At 36.3% G+C, this 25,254-nt stretch overlaps 1 protein-coding gene across 3 annotated transcripts in view; it reads right to left on the reverse strand.

The window, feature by feature from the left end:
• Positions 1 to 2,520: 2,520 nt before the first annotated feature.
• Positions 2,521 to 25,254, reverse strand: part of LOC126236892 (protein timeless) — a 399,100-nt gene continuing 376,366 nt past the window's right edge. The window contains exons 25-29 of one of the 3 annotated variants that reach the window (XM_049946528.1): positions 20,067 to 20,267; positions 12,689 to 12,842; positions 12,513 to 12,602; positions 4,992 to 5,264; positions 2,521 to 2,682 (exon numbers count right to left, since the gene is read on the reverse strand). In XM_049946528.1, the coding sequence (XP_049802485.1) occupies positions 5,033 to 5,264; positions 12,513 to 12,602; positions 12,689 to 12,842; positions 20,067 to 20,267 (677 nt within the window). In that variant the 3' untranslated portion in view covers positions 2,521 to 2,682; positions 4,992 to 5,032. The other 2 variants (XM_049946529.1, XM_049946531.1) reach the window with 2 other exon arrangements.

The following is a 25,254-nucleotide window of genomic DNA, read 5'->3' on the forward strand; positions in this document are numbered from 1 at the left end:
GGTTATACTCCAATATGGGGAGCAAAAACTTTGATCTTCAAATGTGCTTGTTGTAAATTATTTGTAAACATAAATTTACATATTATAATGCTGACACATTCTGGGCAAAGAACAAATTAAAAATTTTGCGCCAATTAAGTTCTTCTGTACCCATGCAGGCAAAAAGCCATAATTTAAAATTTTAAAGCCAGGAAATTGAAGATGTTGGATTGCACCACAATTGTTTCCAGTCATCCAGTTGTAGTCAACCACATCAGTATACAATAGTGGGCAGTTCTTTAAGTACCTGTAAGGTTTATCTGCATAATCAATGCTTGTAAAATAGCTCTTCTGTTCTCGTCCACCGTGGTTTACAGTTGCATATTTGTTCTCTTTGTGCTAACAACTAAAAAGAAAGAAAAATATCTTATTGCTACGAGCTTCAAGTACACTTGTTCCTCCTATGCGCATCATGAACCATTCCAGCAAATCTTCGGATGCATAGGAATAATCCTCAAGAAAATGACCACTGCATCACCATCAGTGTTGTCGTACCATGAGAGAGAAAAGGTAATTATTATTAATAGGAAGAGAACTTCCAAGACTAATCATTTTGAGTTCATGTTGCAGAAGACTGAAAGCAATACCTATCACCATCTCCTGCATAGTGTTTGTGGGCGAAAAAAATCTTTAACAATCGACAGGCACTGCTGAGTACAACACTATCACCATACCGTTCTCTCTAGCCAAATTAATTGTATTTTTATATAGAACCTGCGATTTGCAGCTAACATTTGCCAAGATGACTTTCTCTATGGAAACTTCTATCTGTATGGTCTGCTGGACTCACAACCACTAATGAGAAACCTTGGAAATTTCTATCCCTGGCTTGCTGATCCAAACTGATGGCGTTTCCAAGCACTGTCCACTTGTCACAGTATTTGGACAATGTGCTAGCTGCTGATGCCCCTGACTAGTCCTGTAAGCATTCGTCAACATCCCCAGCCTTCCTTCGTGGAATAGCTATGCTGTTGTCCATCTCTAGCTGAGAGTTTACCTGGGTACATTGCTTTGATGTCTGTGAAGCGGCCTAGCAATATGTAACTGCTGTCTTGGGCAGAAACGCCTGTTGTAGGGCAAGCAAGACCTGCCATCTGCCTGACATCACATTTATGTGGATGTGCACCACCAGGGTGATGTCCTCTGAAGATTGTTGAGAGTGTGTCAGCACATTCCAAGGTCATGCACTGCACTGCCACTGTCATGGATGCCACCACAGAGAAGAATACACAGCTTTATACTTTAAAGTAATAACAAGTTGTACCACTAATGTCATATCATTAGTACTCAGTGCACCACATCTGGCCTGCTCCACTGCACTCCACACTCTGTCATGCCAACAACACTAGGGGTCTCAATCCAGAGCCCTACAGCTGTAATACACCAACAATTCTTGAAGATTTGGACAACCATAAAATATCAAGAGCAGACAAAATCATTAAATAAGAGAAGAAAATTAAAATTGGGTGGCATAGAAAGATAACAAGGATTGCAGGGGTGGTGTATTTTAGCTGTTTCTCATCCTTGTAGTTATAATTTTTTATTTTTTACTTCTGTTTCTGGTAAACTTTATTTCTGTTATATATGGCCTACTTTCCATAAAATTCTAGCTACACATTTCAAATTTTTACCATAAGCTCATAACATTATGGTGGCAATGTGTATCTATACTAATAAAAATATTTGATAAAACTCTGTTGTAGGAAACAAAAACTTTACAATAATAGGGAAAACAGTAAACATTATTTTAAAAATTGATAACCCATTCGCTACATTTTACATCCTAACAAAAGGTCGATCAGCAAAAGTTATAAGTTATGTAGAATTTTCAACTTATGCTTTTAACAGTTCATGACACAATTGGTCAAGAATATTTTTTTAAGTTGGTTGCAGTGGCCATTTACATGCTCTTGAAATGAAATGCAAACAGAAAAATTTAAACCAGATGAACTTCTTCCCAAGTTAAATTTGTAAGAAAAATTAAACTATGAATAATGTTACTTGAAAAATGACACCTATTCTTCTGTGAACTACACACTTGACCATGTAGTATTGTCAAAATTAACAAATTTTTTAAATTGTAGTGCAAAATGATATGGTCTTGTCTGGCTGTTACCATTACAGTACTCAACATGCCATTTAAAAGAGTTTGACTGCAAAGAAATTATTAGATGTAGTAGAAGTTTCAGTCTGTCATTAGTAGTTCACTGGTATCATGCTGTTTGTGTTAGAAGTCTACATGTCACCAAGTTGAAGCCTTAGAATTGGGCAACAACATGGATATCCAGCACATACCTGCACTTTATAAATGTTACAAGCGCATATTGTAGACATATAAACTTATAGTAAAAAATTTTCTTTAGGAAGGTACAAATAATGAAATATACTGGCAACAAATTTCATATTCATCCAGTTATAAATATAATGCTACTTCAAAATTTTTGTATTAATATTAAAAACAATGAGAATAACAGAATGATGTAGTGATATAGTAAGGGTCATCTTTATTCTGACATACATATAATATACCTATGTGACATATCATTTTCGAAACTCTTTTCAGTAATAACAAGTATAAAATTACAAACTTGAACACAGTAGCTTTACTGAAACTTCTGTTCTTCAATTAGTCTCATACTCAATCTAAAACATGAAACACACAGGACAAAATTTTAATACTTTGGCTATTAGATGTATCAACATAAAACATTAAGGACAGACAGTAAAAGCAGTAAGAAAATAAAGTGACATGAGAAACATAGTAACAATTTAATCAACTGTAATAAAATAATGTAAGCTTTCAAAGATTCACTTGGAGGACGGAACAAACACCAAACAGATGATCAGTTACTACCAAGCCAGACACACACACACACACACACACACACACACACACACACTATTTAACCTAAGTTTAAATACTGAACATCTTACTTTCTGACACAAAATACAATTTTTAAAATTAAGTTTTCTAGCATAAGAACACACTATTGCTTTTTTTTTCTTACTGTGTAGACACCTAAATTGTATGTTGCTAATATTTACTGCAGTTTTCATCAATATCTGTTGGATGCTTAAGCTGTAATAAAATAAGAAAATGTCTATACATTACAATAAACAATTAAAACAAATTCATCAGATGTTTAATCTATTGATACCCAGAACCCATTGAAAATACCTATGTTCTATTAATGTGTCCAATATTCATTGCTACATACTTGAAATTTATTTGATAAAAGGCATTTCAGTAAAATTATACCTTGCAAGGCAAGATCCCTTTACATAAATGGTAATTAAGGGCACAAGCAAAGCATGAAAACTTCTTGTCCACTTAATTCATACATTGTTACTGTTGGAAAACATCCTAGGAGAAGACATTTTTGATAAATAAACAGGAATTTTATGTTCATAAAATCATTTCTGAGTTAAATTTTGTTTAGAATTTCTACATGAAAAATCAGCAAAATACATCAGCTGAGTCATAGCTATACATGAAAAGTAGCTTGGATCCGCATTTTCAGCTTAGTTATTGAGCAACAAATGGATTTAGTAATACATTATGTATAAACTTCACTTGCTCAGATTACATTAAAGAGCAACAAGTGCTGTAAGTTAACTCGTCTGTAGGAAAATAATAATGGGCATGTCCCAGTTGTTTTCCACTGCGTTCAATGTCATATGCAGTGTTACTGATCAGCATTTGATATTGTGTCCATTGGTGGTGACAACTAGCTCATACATATTGCTAGTATGTTAGCTACCTGAACTGTGATTGTATTTGCAATGAGGCAAATGGTGGTTTAATACCATTTCTATAACAAATGAGTATGATACACTATTTGTTGGACTTTTAGGGACAAATTCTAATATGTGGTAAACTGGGGTTGATTGTTGTTTTTTCTCGTGAGCCTGTAGTAGTACTACCACTGGCAAACAACCAAAGCAGATGTAGATATTTAAGAAAAACAAATATTCTAAACATGTTAATGGGAGATCCTGGTAAGGTGTAAATGATTTACAGGCAGAAGTAACAGCTCATCAAACAATATAAGTGTTGAGCTGTCAAAAGACACACGAATAAAACTGAGAAACTTTGCTAGTTATCAGATGAATCTTACTTCACAATTACCAATTACATGTGGACCAGTACTACTACACAGCCCCAGCTAAGTGCTGCCACTGCAGTTTACCTGGTGTGTGTGTGTGTGTGTGTGTGTGTGTGTGTGTGTGTGTGTGGGTGTGTGGGTGGGTGGGTGGGTGGGCACGCGCGTGCATGCACACACAAGTGAGTGCATGCACACACGAGTGAGTGCGTGCACTATAGGTCAAGAAAGGATTCATCTGAAACCTAACAAAATTCTCAGTGATGTTTATTTGCCTTTCAATGACTGAGTGCTTTTCCTATCCAGGAGTTGTTACATTTATTCCTAAATAATACACATTCTTAACAGATACAAGAGATATATGTTAAGCATGTAAAGGAATAAGAAAGAGGAAATTTATTACCTTCAAAGTTCTTTCTGTTACTACATTTTGGACATGTGTGATACATTACTATTGTTAGTTGATAAGTGCTGCCAATGTCTGCATTACTAACAACAAAAATGCCTAATATTTTGAGCACTTTGCACAAGAGTTCTTTGTACTTTATCCTTATATATCTACTTCCTGAACTTAAAAATATCAGAATCCTCAGTGCTAAATAATATATTCTTAAAAATAGCGAATCCGTGATTAATATATTCATTTGCTAAGATGATATATTGTGTTTCAGTGCCATACCATGTGCATGTTAACAAAATATGTAATATATCTCGGCAAAAGCTTTCACACCAAATGAAAAAATCTGATATTTGTGACATTTTGGCTATTTTCAAGTTGAAACACTTTGTCAGTGTCTCCACTATCAAATATGTGAAACATTTCTAGTAAGTTTTTCTTTTTTTTCTTACCAAATGTCAATGCTAATTTCACATACAAAGTCCACAGTCTTTTACGAAAGACCTGCAGTACTGGAACTTGGAAAAGGCACTTCGATGCCTTGTTTATCTTCTTCATCGCTGACACACATTCGCGTAAGTTCTGAAGCCACACTCTCAGCTTCCATTTCACTTAAGCTACAGACTATCAGTTCATCATTTGACTCACAATCTTCATGAAATTTCTCATTTGATATGGTGGGTGGCCCTTTGTCGATATCAGCATGTTGCACCCCAGAAAGAAAACTGCAGGACAAAGTTACCCATCATGTATCATATAACTCTGTATATCACCAAAGAAATATACTGCTTTACATAGTGAGAAACATAATTACATGCAAATTGATAATTACAGAGTGCAGTTTTAGTAGAGAATTCCATTTATCATACAAAGAAAACACCTTCCTACAAATAGAATTTCTAAAGCAATATCTTTTTCTACTAAATGTATTTTGAGGGAAACTGGAAGAGACACTTTCCTATCATGAAATTTGCTGGCAACCACTAGCTAAACCTTCTTTAGTTTATATGCCAGTTAAATCTTATATTTCTTAAAATTGTAAGTTGTTTATATTGCAAAGCTTGTTGATTACGAAAAATGTGTTTCAAACACAGTAAAAATTTATGATTGTCAGCAATGAAGTGTGAAGATTGGATTAGAGTAGATGAAAGATGCTAAAAATATGAAGACAAATGGGCACCACAATATATGGTTTGTATCCTCAACATAGTAATAGATATGTTATCCATGACTGTTACAATGATATATTTCTTTCATTTTCTGACATGCATTGACACACACGACTTATGAGCAGTTTCATCTACATTACTATTAATAATAATATATGTTGTTGTCAGTGGTCTTGACTGTAGTGAGAAGTCTTCTTTTGGGGTGAATTAAGGAGATGGTCTGGTAGAATGTCTCTAGAGACAGTAACATATCATCACAATTAAATGAATCACCTGAAATAGTATTTCCATAGCTTCCCTGATAACCATTCAAAGAACATCATCATTTAAGCTACGAATTGACAGTTTAAAAAAATGGAATGACCGGCTGAAATATAGTATATTGTTCAGTAGCAGCAGTTTTGCAGTGTTGTGGTAGGTGAATACACAGATGATGATTGAAGCACTACTTCAGTACGGTGTGTATAGTAGCCCTTTATGTTTCCTTGTCATACTTGCAGAACATTTAAATGCCCTTTTTCTGTAAAAATCTATGATCTTTCACCGAATCAATCAGGATCATATTATTAGCTCTATGATTTTTAAAGAAAAAGGCAATCTTGTAGTGACCAAAGTGATGTGAAATGTACACTATGTTCCAAGAGTGTCCAGATGCCTTATTGCTGTTCACACTAAACAGCTCTGCCATTTTACTGATGGTTTATAAATTCTTCTTACATTATGTGATCAAAAGTATCAGGACGCCTGGCTCAAAATGACTTACAAGTTTGTGGCGCCCTCCATCGGTAATGCTGGAATTCCATATGGTGTTGGCCCACCCTTTGCCTTGATGAAGTCGGTGTTCCAAAACAAAAGGTGTTCAATAGGATTCAGGTCAGGACTCTGTGCAGGCCAGTCCATTACAGGGATGTTATCGTCACGTAACCACTCCACTACAGGCCGTGCATTATGAACAGATGCTCGATCGTGTCGAGAGATGCAGTTGCCACTCTCAAATTGCTCTTCAACAGTGGGAAGCAAGAAGGTGCTTAAAGGGGTGCAAGCCCCTTCATGAAAAACACAACACACCATAACATCACGAATTTTAGTGTTGGCACTATGCACACTGGCAGATGATGTTCACCAGGTGTTTGCCAAACACAACTTGTCATCGGATCGCCATATTGTGTACCGTGATTCGTCACTCCACACAACATTTTTCCACTGTTCAATCGTCCAGTGTTTATGCTTCGTACACCAAGCGAGGCATCGTTTGGCATTTACTGGCATGATATGTGGCTTATGAGCAGCTGCTTGACCATGAAATCCAAGTTTTCTCACCTCTCACCTAACTGTCATAGAACTTGCAGTGGATCCTGATGCAGTTTGGAATTCCTGTATGGTGGTCTGGATAGATGTCTGCCTATTACACATTACGACCCTCTTCAACTGTCGGCAGTCTCTGTCAGTCAACAGCCTGTACGCGTTTGTGCTGTATGTGTCCCTTCACATTTCCACTTCACTATCATATTGGAAACAGAGGACCTACGGATGTTTAGGAGTGCGGAAATCTCCCGTACAGGCATATTACACAAGTGACATTCAATCACCTGACCATGTTCGAAGGCCGTGAGTTCTGCGGAGTGCCCCATTCTGCTCTCTCGTTATGTGTAATGACTACTGAGGTCGCTGATATGGAGTACCTGGCAGTAGGTGGCAGCACAATGCACTCAATATGAAAAAATGATTTTGGGGGTGTCCAAATACTTTTGATTACATAATGTATTTCTATTACAGTATTTAATCATCAGGGACATTTACAACTAATCACCAAGAGTTAAATTTGTATCATTTCTTCCAAAAGCAAGGTGCATCATTCAGTTTTTGGGGGACTGATCTGGACAGATGAGATTCTTTAGTTTACTCCAAAGATGATGAACAAGGTTTGATACAGGTATCTGAGATCAGTCCAGCCAATTACTAGAACTACTGCTGTCATTCCTTTGCAGACAGAAGCACAGAAAAGGCTGCACTGCCACTCTGTGAAAAATTTACTTTAGCCTGATTCACTCTAAGATAGGGAAAAAAAAGATGCACCACGAAGAAATTATCTGAATAGGATGAAAATTAGTAGATGCAGTAGATGTAATGTAACCATAGAGATAAACAAATGATTACAATTTCAGAAAAATTGGATGATTTATTCAAGAGAAAGAATTTCACAAACTGAGCAAGTGACTAATGCATTGGTCCACCTCTGGCCCTGATGCGAACAGTTGTTCAGCTTGGCACTGATTGATACATTTGTTAGATGTTCTCTTGAGGGATATCATACCAAATTCTGTCCAAATGGCACATTAGATCATCAGAATTCTGAGTAGGTTGTAGGGCTCTGCTCATAATGTTCCAAATGTTCTCAATTCATGAGAGATCCAGCGATCATGCTGACCAAGATACTCTTTGGCAAGCTTGAAGACAAGCAGTAGACACTCTCACCATGTGCAGGCAGGCATTATCAGGATGGTTTACCATGAAGATCAGCAAATGGGGCTTAGAATGTCATAGATGTACCACTGTGCTATAAGGGTGCTGCAATGTCAACCAAAGGGGTCCTGCTATGAAATAAAACAGCACCCCAGATCATCTCTCCTCACTGCTGGAACATAAGGCAGGTAACAGTCAGGTTGATATCCCCCTGCTGTCCAGGGCATCTCCAGACATGTCTTCACTTCTTATTGGAGCTCAATTTGTGATGGAACTCATCACTGAAGACAATTCTACACCATTCAATGAGATTCAAGGCTGAATGTGCCTAACACAACTCCAAATGGTCTTGACAGTGTACAGTGGTCAATGGTAGTCAGCACAAGGGGTGCTGTGAGCTCAGCCTCCTTTCTGTGAGCTGCCTAATAATGGTCCTTGTAGTCACTCAAGCATCATTCGCACATTGGATTGACGATAATTATGAATCTGGAGTTCTGAGTGCCCCTCTGATGATTCCTTGGTCCTCACATTCTGTCGTCTTTCTAGATTGACCATGTCCTTCACATCAGTATTGTTGGCTTCTCTCCTATCATGTTTCTTAAATAGAGGTTTGACAATGGCACACTTCAGTCTCTCTGGAAAAACATCCTGAATTAGTGATGCATTACATATTACAGATAAGATGGGCTTATTATGTGGCAACAAGTGTTTTGAACTCTCTTGGAAATGACATCAAAACCAAACTTTTAATTTTGAGAGAATGTATAATTTTCTTGATTTCAGAAGGAGAATTTAGTGATACTTTCATATGACTGAATTTTATGGGAGTTGCTTTTCAAACATACTGCTATGTACTTCTCTTGAACTGTTTGTCCCTATACTCTCTACTATATTGAAGAAATGACTGCTAAATATATCTGCCACCTGTGACTCATCATTTATAACCCTTCCATTCAGTTCAGTAGTGACTTTATTCTATTCTGTGGCTGGTTGTCCTGTCTCTCATTTCACTACGTTCCATATTTGCACTATACTGACAATGCACATTTATTCTTGTGGTCAATGTTGGGCACCAAAGCGACCATTGTAAATTGTATGACATCTTGGTATGTCATTCTATCACTGACCTCTGTACATCAGCTGCAGCAGAAGTCCTCTATGTCAGTTGGCAAGGTTGTCTGATGATTGTTTACAGGTTAGTGGTATCTATCAGTTTTTTTAGATCTGCCTAATGACGGAATGGTTTACTGTTTCACTGATGTTTTGATTTTACAAAACATCACTAACAATGGGTCTGATCACATAAAACTTGAGTGAAATATCTCTCAAAGCATGCCTAAACTTGTGGTCCCCATCAGTTACAAAACATCTGTGATTGCGTTGGTAAAAAAGTGCTCGACATCTACATACTGCACCTGCATTTAAGTAGCAGTAAAACTGTCTACAGAAAGCAGTAGACTTTTCAGGGTGAGGTATGCAGTAGTTATTGAACTGTATGTGTTGGGGATGGTTAGTGGATTTCATATGGATGGAGGAATGAAAGAACAGAAGGCAAATATCCAGGTAAATCACTCATGGAGCTGAAAAGAACCAAATAAAACAGAAAAGGAGAGAAAATTTTAAGGCTGTAGATAAATGACAACAATGTCTCTTAGCCCTCGCCGCTTCATGAAGATATCACCAATGAACATGAACGATATGAGTAGTTTAGGAATTTGAGTTAGTAGGAAGAGTTCCATAGACACACCATAAACATGGGATATGAGAGTCCCATGCAGGTGCCCACAGACATATTATATTACACATTTGTTTATATCCCTTCCTCTCAAAAGGAATAGTCATCATGTGTAAGTGTAAAGAATAAAGTAGTAGACTGGGAGTTTGGAGGATATTAGAGAAGGAAATATTTAATGTCGGCAAGTATAAGTGTAAGGACTGAAGTAGTAGACTTGGAGTCTGCAGGATATTAGGGAAGATAATATTTAATTTCAGCAAGGCTATAGGCACGTGGGTTGTTCACAGGAAGGTAGATGGCATTAACACTGCAACCAAGAAGAAGTTTGACCACTCAAGAGCAAAACATGTTGTTTAGTGCAATATAGTTAATTTTTGCTAAATGTGGTTGTTTTTGCAATTAATCTGATTGTGCACCATAGGTCAATTTTAATGGCTGCTTAAAAACCTATGCCATCTGCCTCCCAACATGACTTCTTGAAATTGCACCAGCTGAAAATGTGCCTTCAATATTTTATTGTCTCAAAATCCTCCTCATCTCTATCCTCTTTAGTCCCTATCTTATACCAATTGCCCTGTTCACAGTTCATTTCTTGCCTGCCCCCTCCCACTCCCTCAGTCTGACACACTCACTTTAATTCTGATTGCATGTCTAATAACTCTCACCTGCACTTCCTCTGACCAGTTACCAGTTCACTTAACACCAGACACCCACCCCAATTACTCATACAAGTCAAACTCCACTGCTATGAACATGTAGATGTGAGTCTATGTACTCTGAAATCACAAGCTCATAAGATGAGCTGCTATATTAAGTCCCTGTTTATGAGACTACCCATCCCTCAAATATTCCAAAAATATGGTGACATGATATCATTTTCATATTCAAAGAAGTGAAAGCAGAAAGGTGGAAGGAGTATATAGAGGGTCTGTACAAGGGAGATGTACTTGAGGACAATATTATGGAAATGAAAGAGGATGTAAAGGAAGATGAGATGGGAGATATGATGCTGTGTGAAGAATTTGACAAAGCACTGAAAGACTTACATTGAAACTAGGCCCTGGCAGTAGAAAACATTCCATTAGAGTGACTGATAGCCTTAGGAGAGCCAGCCACAGCAAAACTCTTCCACCTGGTGAGCAACACGTATGAGACAGGTGAAATACACTCCGACTTCAAGAAGAATATAATAATTCAAATACCAAAGAAAGCAGGTGCTGAATGATATGAAAATTAACGAACTATCAGTTTAATAAGTCACAGCTGCGAACGATTAACATGAATCATTTACAGAAAATTGGAAAAACTGGTAGAAGACGACCTCGGCTAAGGTCAGTTTGGATTCCGGAGAAATGTAGGAATACGTGAGGCAATACTGACTCTACGACTTCCAAAAGAAGATAGGTTAAGGAAAGGCAAACCTACATTTATAGCCTTTTGTAGACTTAGAGAAAGCTTTTGACAATGGTGATTGATACACTCTCTTTCAAATTCCAAAGGTGGCAGGAGTAAAATGCAGGGAGTAAAAGGCTATTTACAATTTGTACAGAAATCAGATGTCAGTTATAAGAGTCAAGGGACATGAAAGGGAAGCAGTGGTTAAGGAGGGAGTGAGACAGGGTTGTAGCCTGTCCCCAACATTATTCAATCTGTGTATTGAGCAAGAGCAAGCAGTAAAGGAAACAACAGAAAAATTCAGAGTAGGTATTAAAATCTATGGAGAAGAAATAAAAACTTTGAGGTTTGCTGATGACATTGTAATTCTGTCAGAGACAGCAAAGGACTTGGAAGAGCAGTTGAATGGAATGGACAGTGTCTTGAAGGGACGATAAAAGATGAACATCAAAAAAAGCAAAACAAGGATAATGGAATGTAGTCAAATTAGATCAGGCGATGCCGAGGGGATTAGATTAGGAAATGAGACACTTTAAGTAGTAAATGAGTTCTGATATTTGGGAAGCAAAATAATGGATGAAGGTTGAAGTAAGGAGGATACCAAACCTCGACTGGCAATGGCAAGAAAAGCGTTTCTGAAGAAGAGAAATTTGTTAACATTGAGTATAGATTTAATTGTCAGGAAGTCCTTTCTGAAAGTATTTGTGTGGAGTGTAGCCATGTATGGAAGTGAAACCTGCACAATAAACAGCTTAGAAAAGAAGAGACTAGAAACTTTTGAAATGTAGTGCTACAGAAGAATGCTGAAGATTAGATGGGTAGATCACATAACTAATGAGGAGGTACTGAATAGAACTGAGGAGAAGAGAAATTTGTGGTACAACTTGACTAGAAGAAGGGATCGGTTGGTAGATCACATTCTGAGGCATCAAGATATCACCAATTTACTACTGGAGGGAAGTGAGGGGGGGGGGGGGGGGGGGAGGGGGAGTAAAAATAATAGAGGGAGACCAAGAGCTGAATACAATAAGCAGACTCAGAAGGATGTAGGTTGCAGTAGTTACTCGGAGATGAAGAGGCTTGCACAGGATAGAGCAGCATAGACAGCTGCACTAAACCAGTCTTTGGACTGGAAACAACAACATTCACATATAATTTGTATTTTATAGATGAAGCTGATGTTTGAAAAAAAAAAAAAATACAACACTTGCCTTGGTTCTGTAGGGGATGGTGGCCTCTGAGGTAAGACAGCAGTTTTTGAATTCATGGTAAGCTGCATCCAATCGTTAAATGAAGCAGGACTGAAAAAAATTACACAACAAAATTTGAGATACTGAATAATGTGAAGAAATCTCAAGCAGTTTCTATAGATTAAAAATATACTTACTGAGGCACAGATCGTATAGCTGAAGAAGACTGATAAATATTTGGAAGTGTGAAGTTGTTTTCTAGCATCATCATAGGCATGGGCGGCATAATTTCACTGTCTTCCATTTGACATTCACTATTCTTTAGTAACATTTCATCGAACTTCAACACAGCTACAACCCAAATAAAATACATTCAACAGAGATGTAAAAAGAAGTTCAGTTTAAAAACACATGTTTAAAAAAGTAAAATGAGTCATTTGTTTAGTATAATTCTATCAAACTTTGCTCAAGTTCATATTAGCACAATGGTGACATATATTTTTGAAAAAAATATCTTACACATTTGTCCATACAGATTAAGTAAACAACATCTTCACCTGCATGAATGCTGTAAGAACTTTACTAGTGAACTGTAAACAGTTGAGTGTCTGGCAAAAATAAATACAATGTAATTGAAAGTCATGACAAGTAGGTAGCAAGTTTAAGCAGAATAAGTCAGTTTTCAGATGCAACTCTTGGGAGGGGGGACCTTTCAGAGAATATATCATTATGTGTGCTTTTCCTCAGATTCCAACACTGCTGCGAATTGTGTGTACATTCATGTCCATTCGCTATGGAGAATTTTTGCATACAAGTTCGCAACATGATCCTTCATTCATCAGTCAAGTGGTTTTAATCTACTGCCCAAATTATGTAACTAGCTGGTGGTAAAAACATGAGGAATGTTAACAAAGACATGCATCCTGGTAACACATGTAAAATTCTATCAGTTTATGCATGTCAAAGACCACACATTAATCACCCATCCTTCTTTCCTCTCTTTAGTTTTCTGTGGGGTGAGAAGAAGAGGAAGCCTAGTGAATGGAAAGAGGGAGGTCAGCCTTACATTTTCTACACATTGCTCATGTGGTTTGAGTGCATAAGAAATGGACCACACATTTTACACTTCCCGTGGAGACCATGTGTAGCTTAAGGCTGACATAAAATAGTTTATAATGAGGAATATTTTGTGATTAAAGCTGCAGTATAAATATCCGTCATCACAAAATTTCAAATTAGAGTATTCAGCAAGTCTATGGCTTCTACTGCTTCAAATGTTGCTTGATCACAATGTGCTCTAATGTTCATGCAAATATGCTATTTAATTAAAATCTTCAGACTCCTGCTGACTGAGGATTGTGAAGCTGAAAGGTAAAGTACGTAGACAGCACACTTCAAATTCTTGGTCTGCCTGTTATATTTACCATGCTTGGTAAAACAACAGTTTTCCTCCTTTGATGCTAAAGAATTCACAAAGATATTGTGGATTAAGTCATTTCAAATGGGTAATGACTTTTCCATGGCTAACTTATATTACTTCATAGTCGTGTAGAGGAACATTGAAACAACTTTTTCAAATGAAAGTGACTTTTTTGTGGATTTTAGTTTGATGAATACTAACGTGACAGCAAAAAAGCCATATGACCCACCACAATTTTTTAACATTTAACACTCAGAGTTTTAAAATGCATTTTCAAAGAATGGGAAGACCAGGGTGGAATAATGACAATATTATGAAGAGGATAGTGCTACTCATCATTATGGAGAGGATAGTGTTACTCATCATATAGAGATGTTGTGTCACAGACATGCACTACAAAAACAGTTATATACTTGAGCTTTCAGCCAAAAGCCTTCTTCTTCTACAGTAGAAAACACCCATAAACACACACTCTCTCTCTCTCTCACTCTCTCTCTCTCTCTCTCTCTCTCTCTCTCTCTCTCACACACACACACACACACACACACTTCTGAGGTGAGACTGCATACAGCAATTGTATCTCAAATTGACGGAATGGACTGCAGGCACATTAATAAAGATATCTCTCTGAAATTTGTCTGAATTACTCCTCTGGCATGTCCACAAGGACTAACAGGCTATTTTTTTATTTTAATTTATTCATTAGTTACTGCAAAAAATATGACCAAAAACACACACAAAACTACATATTCATTTCAAATATTTGCCATTTTATTCTTTTGTCAAATTTCAAAAAAATGTGCTACTGCGCCATGCACAACATCCTTTAGATTAAGAAAATTGTTTGTTTCTTGATTTCAGTTAAGATCTGCAGACTGCAGGACTTCCGTCATGGACACAACTCATTTTGGACAGAGCAACTTCAACTCCTTGAATATGGAAGGGCTTAAGGATACAGGATACTTTTCTGGCTCAATATTATGTAAAAATCTACACCTATTTCTTTCAGGCACTGTTTATAATGCATATGTTTTACAGATTGTTTGTTGATATCAGGTAATGTAGCACACTTTCTAAACAAGTTAAAAGTATTTTGAATATTTTTGAACCTGCTTAGGGTTGCTAAAAATTTACAAAAAAACTGATGCAATTTTCTTTACCAAAATGTTTCCTCAAATTGAGGTACCATTCAACCCAATGTTATACATTTGAAGGAGACCAAATTTTTACCAGATATGCATGACATGATGGTTGAGGTGCTAGACCTATTTTTTCCACCTATTATGTATATTACAATGATGAAGAATATCACATTTTACATTTTAATTTTTATAATTTATTTTTTTCTATAATTTAGTTGCTTCTGCAATAAAGCTTAGGTCTACTACAAAAGTATGGGCTATTGCTAGTTACAGAAAAAAATTAGAGCAATGCTTCTTTAAACTTTAGGAGATATTTGTACCTGAATTCTGAAAAATACAACATGCGGGAAATTGCGTATGGGCTATTGCTAGTTACAGAAAAAAATTAGAGCAATGCTTCTTTAAACTTTAGGAGATATTTGTACCTGAATTCTGAAAAATACAACATGCGGGAAATTGCGAATGAAGATATGAGTCCAATTAAACTGTGCCTCAGAACATTCCTGAAGCATAGTCTTCATCCTGCAGCAGTTCTTCATCTTCAAGCTTCCTCTTGTCATTCCTTTTAGCACTTCTTGCTTCTTAGGTAACTTGAAGAGTGAGTCTTTCAGCTTCATGCATCTGTTGTCTGTCACACACAAGCAAGTGATCTTCCTTATTAGAGCCACATTTTATGCCTAAATTTTTCAGGAATTCCAACCTTCCTATCACTCCATCATTGAAACACTGACTTTTAATTCATTTAGTCCTACAAAAATATTCTTGGGTAATCTTTCCCATATGCAATGGTTGAAACCTTCATTTTTATTCTGAGTGTCCCCATGAAGACATTTACTAAGCAAAAGAGGGTCACTCAGGTCTCTAAAAATTGGTTTTATTTCATTCATAACAAGCTCAGGAAGAGAATGCTTATGATGATAAATTTGACCACTTTCTATTGCTTTTTGGTAACCACAGCAAGAATCTGTTCCTTTAGGGCAAAGTCTGTGAACAGGGTGGTAATCTGTGGACAAATTATGAAATTAGGTGGCCCATGCAGCTTTTCTCATTGCTGTAACTTCATTCAGAGGTGCAGTTTGTCTAATGGCCAGTCCATAACAACTCTGAAGAAGGTCTATTTCAGTTTCTGTCAACCTGCCTCAGACAGACAGATTTTCCATCAGATAGCAACTTTCCTTTCATTTCATTTCTCTTCATAGCTTCATCAATCTAGCACCCATACTCTTTTGCACATGCCCACAACACTCCAGTTTTGTTCCCAAGGTATCACCATAAACATTGAACTCATTAATTTTATTGAAAGCTTTAGAGTCCCCATCGCCTAGGTACTTCGTATATCTAACATTATACACAGGCACCGACCTCTGAAATATTTTTAGAGCTCCATCACACTCCATACCTCCACTGTAACCATCATAATTCTTAGAACACTGATGTTCAATATGTTCTTCAGTGGGGCACCATGTGTGGCAGCAATTAGATAAGCACTCAACAACAACTTTTCCATTCTCCAGAGAAGTAGCACTTACAACACCATTCAAGGAATGATGCCCTCAACATTGCCATGTCCCATCAAGTGCAACAGCATTGTCCCTGGTTCCACTAATATTTACAGTTTCTTCTACAGCATGTTTCATAGATACTTTAGACACAACTGTCAAGACACCTAAAAGTGTTTTTATGTACTTGCTGAACCTACTGGGAGGAGGAGGAAGGTCAATCAAACCACAAAACGTTTGAGCAGCCTTTTTTCCTTTTCCTATTGCACACATTGCATACACGTAACTTCAAATTCACATCATATGATCATGCAATGTTCGAAACCATTTTCGAGGTAGATTTACTGCAGGAGCTACACAGAACAACTAATTTCGATGCTAAACCCTTCCTGCTACTTTGCTGTTCAGTTATTTTCAGACAGTCTACACCATCACATTGTTTACATTTCAACACTTCCTTTATCAAAGAAGATAAGATGCCCACATCAACAACAATAAATCCACTACAAACATCATCACTGTTAACACAAAAATTTGAATCACCAGGAGGCACGCCATGTGGGAATTTCTTCCCTGAAGAACTGATACATAGGTTACTTTCAACAGTGTGGCGTGCTTTGTTTGTGAACTGGTTACCACAGAATTTCCTTTTATTGAATTTTTTGATGCGTAGCATAGTTCGTATTTCTTGCACACTAAAGGATATGTACTTACACAAATATATGTAGCAGTTGGGCAACAAACATTCAGTAACATGTAAACAAACTGCTTCAGCAAAACAAAAGTAAATACTAGCAAAGGCAATCATTTACAGACACTAGAAGCCTGCACTGTTACCAACATATACAATGTATCATACATATAATTGCTAGAAACAGAAAGTTCACAGTTCTTTTCGAAATAATACTGGTTTCTGTAACATAACTAGACGGGTCGTGGCAGCATACATGACCATAACTTTAAAATTTGGTATACATAGGTCATTTTTCATTTGAAACCCTATACTGTATATATCAATGTAATCAGGAAAGACTATAGAATTTAATAAAGTCATGAAAAAATTTCGATTTTTCCACCATTCAGAAGTACCCTGTATCCTTAATAATGATTAAATTTCTTTAAAAAATCAGAAAGAATCTTTAACACATAGTCAATGTGGATTCTTCATGCTGTTCTTGTGTAACACAATTGGCTCTTTATTTACATAAAGCAGTGAGTGTTACTGACAGAGGTCTGAAGCTGATTCCAAATTTCAGTTTCAAAGAAGTCTTTTGCCAGTGTCCCTCCAATTAACTTGTACTCAAATTGCATGCTAATGGAGTACTGTGTCAGCTGTATGACTGCATTCATGAATTGTGTCAGAAAGGTCGCAGTTTTTAGTAACCGACTGAAAGTCATCAAGTAAAACAGAAATGATACCTGGCATTCCACAAGGAGAAGTTATAGACCCTCTGCTGTTCTCAATCTATATGAATAATTTAGGGGACCATCTGAGCAGCACTCTTAGATGGTTTGCAGACAATGTCATCTACTATCTACTGAAATCATCATAAGATCCCACTGAATCACAAAATGATTTAGACAAGATGTCTGCATGGTGTGAAAAGTGACAACTGAACTGAAAATTAAATGTGTGAGGACCATCAGGTGAGTACTAAACAAAACACACAAATGTAAAGGCTGCAAAATCACCTAAATACCAAGGGGCTGTAATTATGAGCAACTTCACTTGGAACCATTATATAAGAAATGTGGGAAAAGTAAATCAGTGACTGTTTTATTGGCAGAACACTTATAGAATGCAACAGATCTGCTAAAGAGTCTGCTCACATTACACTCGTTCTCTTATGGAGCACTGCTATGTGATGTTTTATCCTTATCAGTTAGGAATGATGGAGGACATCAAAAAAGTTCAAAGAAGGCCACTTCTTTTTGTATTATCAAAAAATACGGGAGAGAGTCTCAAAGTTGGGCAATCATTACAACAGAGGCATTTTTTGCTGCAGCAAGATCTTTTCATGAGATTAAAATTACCAACTCCCCCTTCTGAATGTCGAAACATTTTGTTGACTTCAATTTATATAGGGAGAAGTTATTAATTATCATCATGATTAAATGTGAGAAATCAGAGCTCACACAGAAAGATTTAGGTGCTATTCAAGGGTGGAATGGGCAAGAAATAGTACGAAAGTAGTTCTATGAACTCTCTGATAAGCACTTAGGTGTGAATTGCACAGTAGTCCTGTAGATGTAAATAAGATTTAAAAGTAGTGCAAAGATTGGCAACCTATTTAAATGTTCAGAAATGCAAAAATATGTTCAGAAACACAAAAATGTGCATGTTACAAAATGCAAAAATTTGGTATGCTATGACTACAATATCAGTGAGTCACAACTGGAATCAGTCAACTTATATAAATAGCAGTGTGTAATGATAACATAGGGTCAGTCATAGGTAGAGCAAGTGGCAGACTTGGGTCCATTGGTACGATAATGGGAAAAGGCAATCTATGAAGGCAGGTGCTTGCAAAAAAACTTGTTTGACTCTTCATGAATAGTGTTCAGGACTGTGTGACTCATACCAAGTAGGAAAAACATGGTCTATTGAACCTGCACAAACAAGGGTAGCACGAATTGCCATTTTTTTGTGTGACCCATGGAAGAGCATCATGGAAATGATGAAAAACAGAATAAGGAGATATTTGAAGATACACAACAACTATTCCAAAAAACCCTACTTACAATGCTTCAAGAAACCAATATTAAATGAGGAATCTAGAAAAATACTACAACTCCCTACATATCATTCTCGCAGGGACTATGAAGACAAATTAGACTAGGTTCAAAGACATTTAAGCAGTCATTCTACCTGCTCTTCCATATGGGAATGGTATGAGAAGAAAGCTCCATATATATGGCACTATGGGAAATACTTTCTGTGATGCACTTTTCAGTAGTTTGCAGAGTATGAATGAAGAGCTAACGAAAGGTGCCAGGTTCCTGAGGCTATGATATTTTCTTCTCTCTTTCTGTTTTGTTTACAAACCCTTAATGTCATGCAGTCACATGACTTTTAGCTTTGCTAAAGTGTGCATTCATCTCAAGGATTCCATATGACAATGCTCAAGTTGTGATTTCTGAAATGATGTACATATTTCCATGTAGAATAGCTGCATAAAAGAAGTGCAGCACATGTATGATTCTTTGTGATGTTTGCATAAATAAAAGCAAATAACCATACCAACTTATGCTCTTTTCAATCTATGTTATGCAAAGCAGGCAAAAATCTGTAATTAACAAATCATATTTCATATAGTTTGTGTCTACTATTATGGGCAGAAATTTTAAATAAAAGTAGGGAGTAATTTGTTATCTCTTGCTGTAGTTTTAATTATGGTGTTTTTAAACATTACAGTGTTAATGCTCCACAGTTCTATGTCAAAAACTGCAAATGTGTGATGTTGATTATATACACACCATATTTACAATGAATAAAGTGGAATTTGCTACTTACATTTATCAATTGGCCCCAGTTTATGTGCTATACTGAAAACAACATCAGCAGTCCAAAACTCAGGAACACGTGCAAATATTTTTCCAGAATCAAGAGGCAAATGAAAACCCAATGTATGAAGTAGCTGAATAAATGGTTGATACAGCATCAGACTTTTCTGCTCAGATGTCCATGGCACCACAGGAATTGACTGCTTCTTCACTAGATACACAGAAACAGTTGCTTATATTACATGACCTACTGAAGAACTGTACAGAGTTATAACATGGGCACGAGTTACTTTAAAAGGGGTGAGGGGATGGCTAAAAATAATTCTTAAGATATTCAAAGCTATATTGTACAAAATACTGAAATTTACAAAAAAAATTGACAGTGATTGATAACTGGTAATTAAATAACTCAACCAAATTTTTTAACATTGGGTTATATTAAAATTGCAAATTTCTACTCTTTTCAACAGGTGTCCCCCCCCCCCCCCCCCCCAGGTGAAAAAGAGAAAAAAGAACAGCTGCCACTACTGAAGACAGAAACAGCACTGTAATTTTGTACTAAATGGTAGACAGTTGGTACTAATTATATTTTTGTGCTAACTGTCTTTGATGATGTAGATGATTCATCTGAAGTACAAAATCAAATACGTTTCAAGTTTTGGAGAACATAGTGATTGGAAACGAAAATTAAATTAATGTAGAGGTAGTTTGCATTGAAACATTAGAAATACTGTCCTTGTGAGGAAAAAAATTATGGTTGTAATTGAATATAAACTCAAAAATGCAAAGTGCGATACAAATTATCAATCACAAAACCATTCAATTAGCATTATAGAACCAAAAGAAACTGAAGTGTACAAAACCACTAAAAAATGTAAGTTGACCAGAGTAATGTATACCAAACATGAAAAAAATGTCATAGTAAAACAAAGTCAATTCTTCATTATAGGTGACTCCTTGCTACAGTAAAAATGTCATCCTCCCTAACTAAAAATTAACATTCCATATTATTAAACAGGTGGCACACTAATCTCATGAAAACTTCAACACCACTTTAAATTCAGGAGAAAAGGCAAGAGGTGAGTGTATCAGGCATTCTGAATGTGTTTTTATTCACACAGGAACAAAAGTTGCTTTGATGCAGCAGCAAAGAGATAATCATCAATGACACAAGGAATGTATTTTGGATGCCCGTAAGCCTCATTATGACTTCTAGGCTAATAATCAATGTAATTGTATTCAGTGAATTAATTATAAGTGTAGCAAAATCTGATGTTCAAGCAACAGATTATCATAACAAAAAGAATCCCTTTGGCCTTGATGAAAATTCTGAATATGTTCCAAAATTTTCAGATGCAGACTTAGCATAAAAAAAAGTGTTGTACCTCCTAAACATATTAGAGCATAGAGCAGTACACAACACAACTTCACACTCACTATTTCAAGTAATTACTAGTAATCAATGTTTTGAAGGGGGCTGCTTTCCAGAGGTATTGAAGTGTGCTGAAGTTAAATAACTTTTCAAATAAAAATCAAGAGAGGCAGTAATAAATTACCATCCTATCTTGATCCTGCAGTCATATCTACAATATTTGATGAAGTTGCTGTTACAGGATCCAAAACTTTATTGCAAAATATTCCAGATTATTTCAAACAATAAGTTGGTTTTCAACAATGGGAAAAACAACATGTGCAAATATGCTGTTTTGCTGAGAAAACAGGTGACAAGAATTTTCTGTGATCTCAAAAAGGCTTTTCATTCTTTAAAACATGCCTCGGTTATCTACAAACTTAGCAAGTATGGAGTAAGAGGCAGTGCCCCACAATGACTTTAACATATTTATGGAACAGGAAATCAAGAGTTATCATTATTTTAAATTATTATTCTGATCGGAAAACAAAGTTTCATGGTGTCCCACATGGTTCCAAACTAGCCTAGTACAATTTCTGTTCTATAGAATTAATTATCATCGAAAACAGCTACCCATCAGTCTTTTTTGCAAACAATTCTTAATGTGTTGGGTTAAAATCAAGATGCAGAAACAAATCCTGAATCATTGACCCTCAATGGCTTAGAAACTTGGTTTCATCTAAATGGGTTGAATCTAAACATATTTAAGACTCACATAACATAGTTCAAAAGCAGTTGTCAAAATGTGATCATTCATAACAATCTATATATCCCTGTTGCTGATCATACCACCCAACATGGCATCCTTCATTTCAATGACTGCCTCACAGCCTGTGCCACCTGGATCCTTCCCACCAACACCTGCTTTTCTGAACTGTGCAGCATATCCTATGCTCCCATAACCCTCCCAGCCTCGACCTGGCCCAACAACAACTTCCTTGTTCCCATTCCAGCACTACATAGCCCTCTACTCCACCAATGCACTTAGTCTTTTTACTTCTCTCCTTTTCTGCTAACCCCTCCCCCCATCTCTCCCCCACCCACTGTTTAACCTCCAAGCTGCAGCTGTCACACTCTCCACCTCATACCTGCACACTCCCAGCAGCACTTTACCTCCCCCAACCCTATCCTGCTATCCCTCCCCCTCTCCGCCCCAGCCTCCTCCTTAACCCACCCTGTTGCCCCTCCCATAGTGCCCTGCTGTTCACAGTCTGCCACCCCCCCCCCCCCCCCCAATATCTCTCTCTCTCTCTCTTTCTTTCTCTCCATCTCCTCCCCCAACCTGTTTTCATCTCCTCTATCACCTCTCTCTGTCCATATCTTCCTCCACTTCACTGTGTACATCTCCTCTTCTCCCTCTCTCAGTTCGCCTCTTCTACACCTCTAACTGCCCATCTCCTGCTCGCTCTTCTCTCCCCGTCCATTTCCTCCTCCTTCCTCTGTTCAATGTTTTGATGGAAAAATATAGCAATTTTTAACTGAGAAAACAATTTCAGATTATATGCACATGATTGTACACTATTTTTAAATTGATGGAAATATTAAATCATTCAATTAAACTGTTTGTATTTTTGAACATTTTAAGTAATTCATTCTTGTGATTGTAATTTATTAAATCACATTTTACATATTGCAGGTAAGTTTAAGTGTTTCATTTATTTGTTTTTTTTCTATCAGTCCAACAAAGGAGGAGGACATTCACAGATGTGGAACTAGTCAAAGCATACATTAATATGAGGCAAAGATATCACAGGAATATAATCTGTATACTTAATTAACAATAAGACATCATTATAGTGCCTAATGCTGTTTACCCCGAAGGCATCTAAATTTAATCTAGTAAATTAGTAAAAAAGCTGCTGCCTTCTCAGTTTTATTATATAGCTCCCATTTATTTGCTATTAGCAGCTTAGCATGTACTGGGTTACAATGATATTTTTCAAATAAAATATCCTCACATCTATAAATACTGAGTTCTGTTCATAGTACATTGTTACAGGTCATACAGCTTTTTAACAAACATTGTTACTTGCCATGTAGCTTATACATATTTTCAACCACTGAATTTAAATATTTAGATCATTTGTAGAGAAAAGTGGCTAATAAGTATGTTTTTAATTCTCTTTTGAATTGGCCGGGATTCCCAATTTCTTGCGTTGTGTTATTTATATTTAAATTTTTAATTTGGTCCACTAAATCTTTTTTTCAGTTCTGATTTATAATTATACCATTTTAACTAGAAAATTATAACTGAAAATATGAATAAACTAATACTAATGACGACAGTCTCTATATCTGCAACTAGGTAGTCATATTTACACAATATTTTGGTAACTGATAAAGAATGTGGGTTATACACTTCACTTTGTTAGGTTCTCAAAGATTTTGGAGGAACTCTTCGAGACTAAAGAAACAATGTTCTAATAGCTATTCTTTTAATATTGCTTTAAATTTTTTTAGATCATTTAGTACTTTTAATTTCTTTTGGCAGCCTATTGCAAATAATTTTGCTGTGGTGTAATGCTCCTTTTTGGTACAAAATGGTTGTTATTTGAAACATGTGAAAGTCAATTTTCTGTTCAATGTTACAATTATGAATATTTTTATTTTTGAGGATGGAACAAGGATTTGTTATTGAATATTTCTTAATAAACATTTATTTGATTTGATTTTTTATTGGTCCAGTTTTATCACACAGTACAAATTGTACAATTTATATTGGACAGGTCAAAGATAAGTCACAATAATGCATAGTATTAGCAAAATTGTAGGCAAATTAAAAATAGGTACCTATTACAATTAATTTTGTTACGTATTCAGAAATTCTCTGACAGAATAGAAACAGTGTCTATTAGAAATGCCTTTAGTTTAGCTTTAAATATTGGATGAGTAGCATTTTTTATTTCCTCTGGTACCTTATTGTGTAGTATTACACCAATGTTAATTATGTTCCTCTGATAGGTCGTTGTTCTGTGATAGTTTTGATGTGTATTTGATTTCCCTCTGGTACTATAGTTGTGTACATTTTTGTTCTGTAACAGTTTGCCTGTTTTCAGGAGGTAGTCCCTAGTGAACAAGATAGTTTCACAAATGAATAAACTTGGAACATTTAGAACACCAAGATCAGTAAAATGGGATTTACAGGACTCCATCTTTTTAAGGCCACAAATTATTCTTAGAGCTCTTTTTTGCATTCTAAAAACCTTTACACTGTGAGTTGAGTATCCCCAGAAAACGATCCCATATCGGACTAGTGAATGGAACTGTGCATAGTATGCCTGCAGTACTGTTGTTTTATTTCTTGTAGCCTTTAAAATTCTTAGGTCATAGCACACAGACAATAGTTTTCTAGACAAGTTATTTACATGTGTCCCACTTTGTCTTGCTGAACCCATGGACCCAAAAATTTTGTGACACATTTTCTAGGGGATCATTTTTTAATTGTGCATTAATAGACTTTTGATTAGTTGGAGGAATTAAATGAAAATCGACACACATAGTTTTTTCAGTATTTATAATGAGTTTGTCTTTTTGTGAACCACTCAGAAAGTCTTTTCGTAGAACTTTCTGCTGTGGACTGCAATGTTTCTGGACTGGATCCAGTGAACAATATGCTGGTGTCATCGGCAAACAGAATAGATTTTGTGGGACTCATATATTCAACTCAGTTGTTCACAGGCAAATGAGGTGAATACACGAAAGAGAACAAATCCTCGTTCTTTTAAAGGGGTCTGCAGTGTTTGTTCCTTTTTATTTCTACCATGATTCTCACTGTCCTTTTTGCATC

This window comes from Schistocerca nitens, chromosome 2 (genome assembly GCF_023898315.1).
Source record: "Schistocerca nitens isolate TAMUIC-IGC-003100 chromosome 2, iqSchNite1.1, whole genome shotgun sequence".
In the NCBI taxonomy this organism is placed as follows: domain Eukaryota; kingdom Metazoa; phylum Arthropoda; class Insecta; order Orthoptera; family Acrididae; genus Schistocerca; species Schistocerca nitens.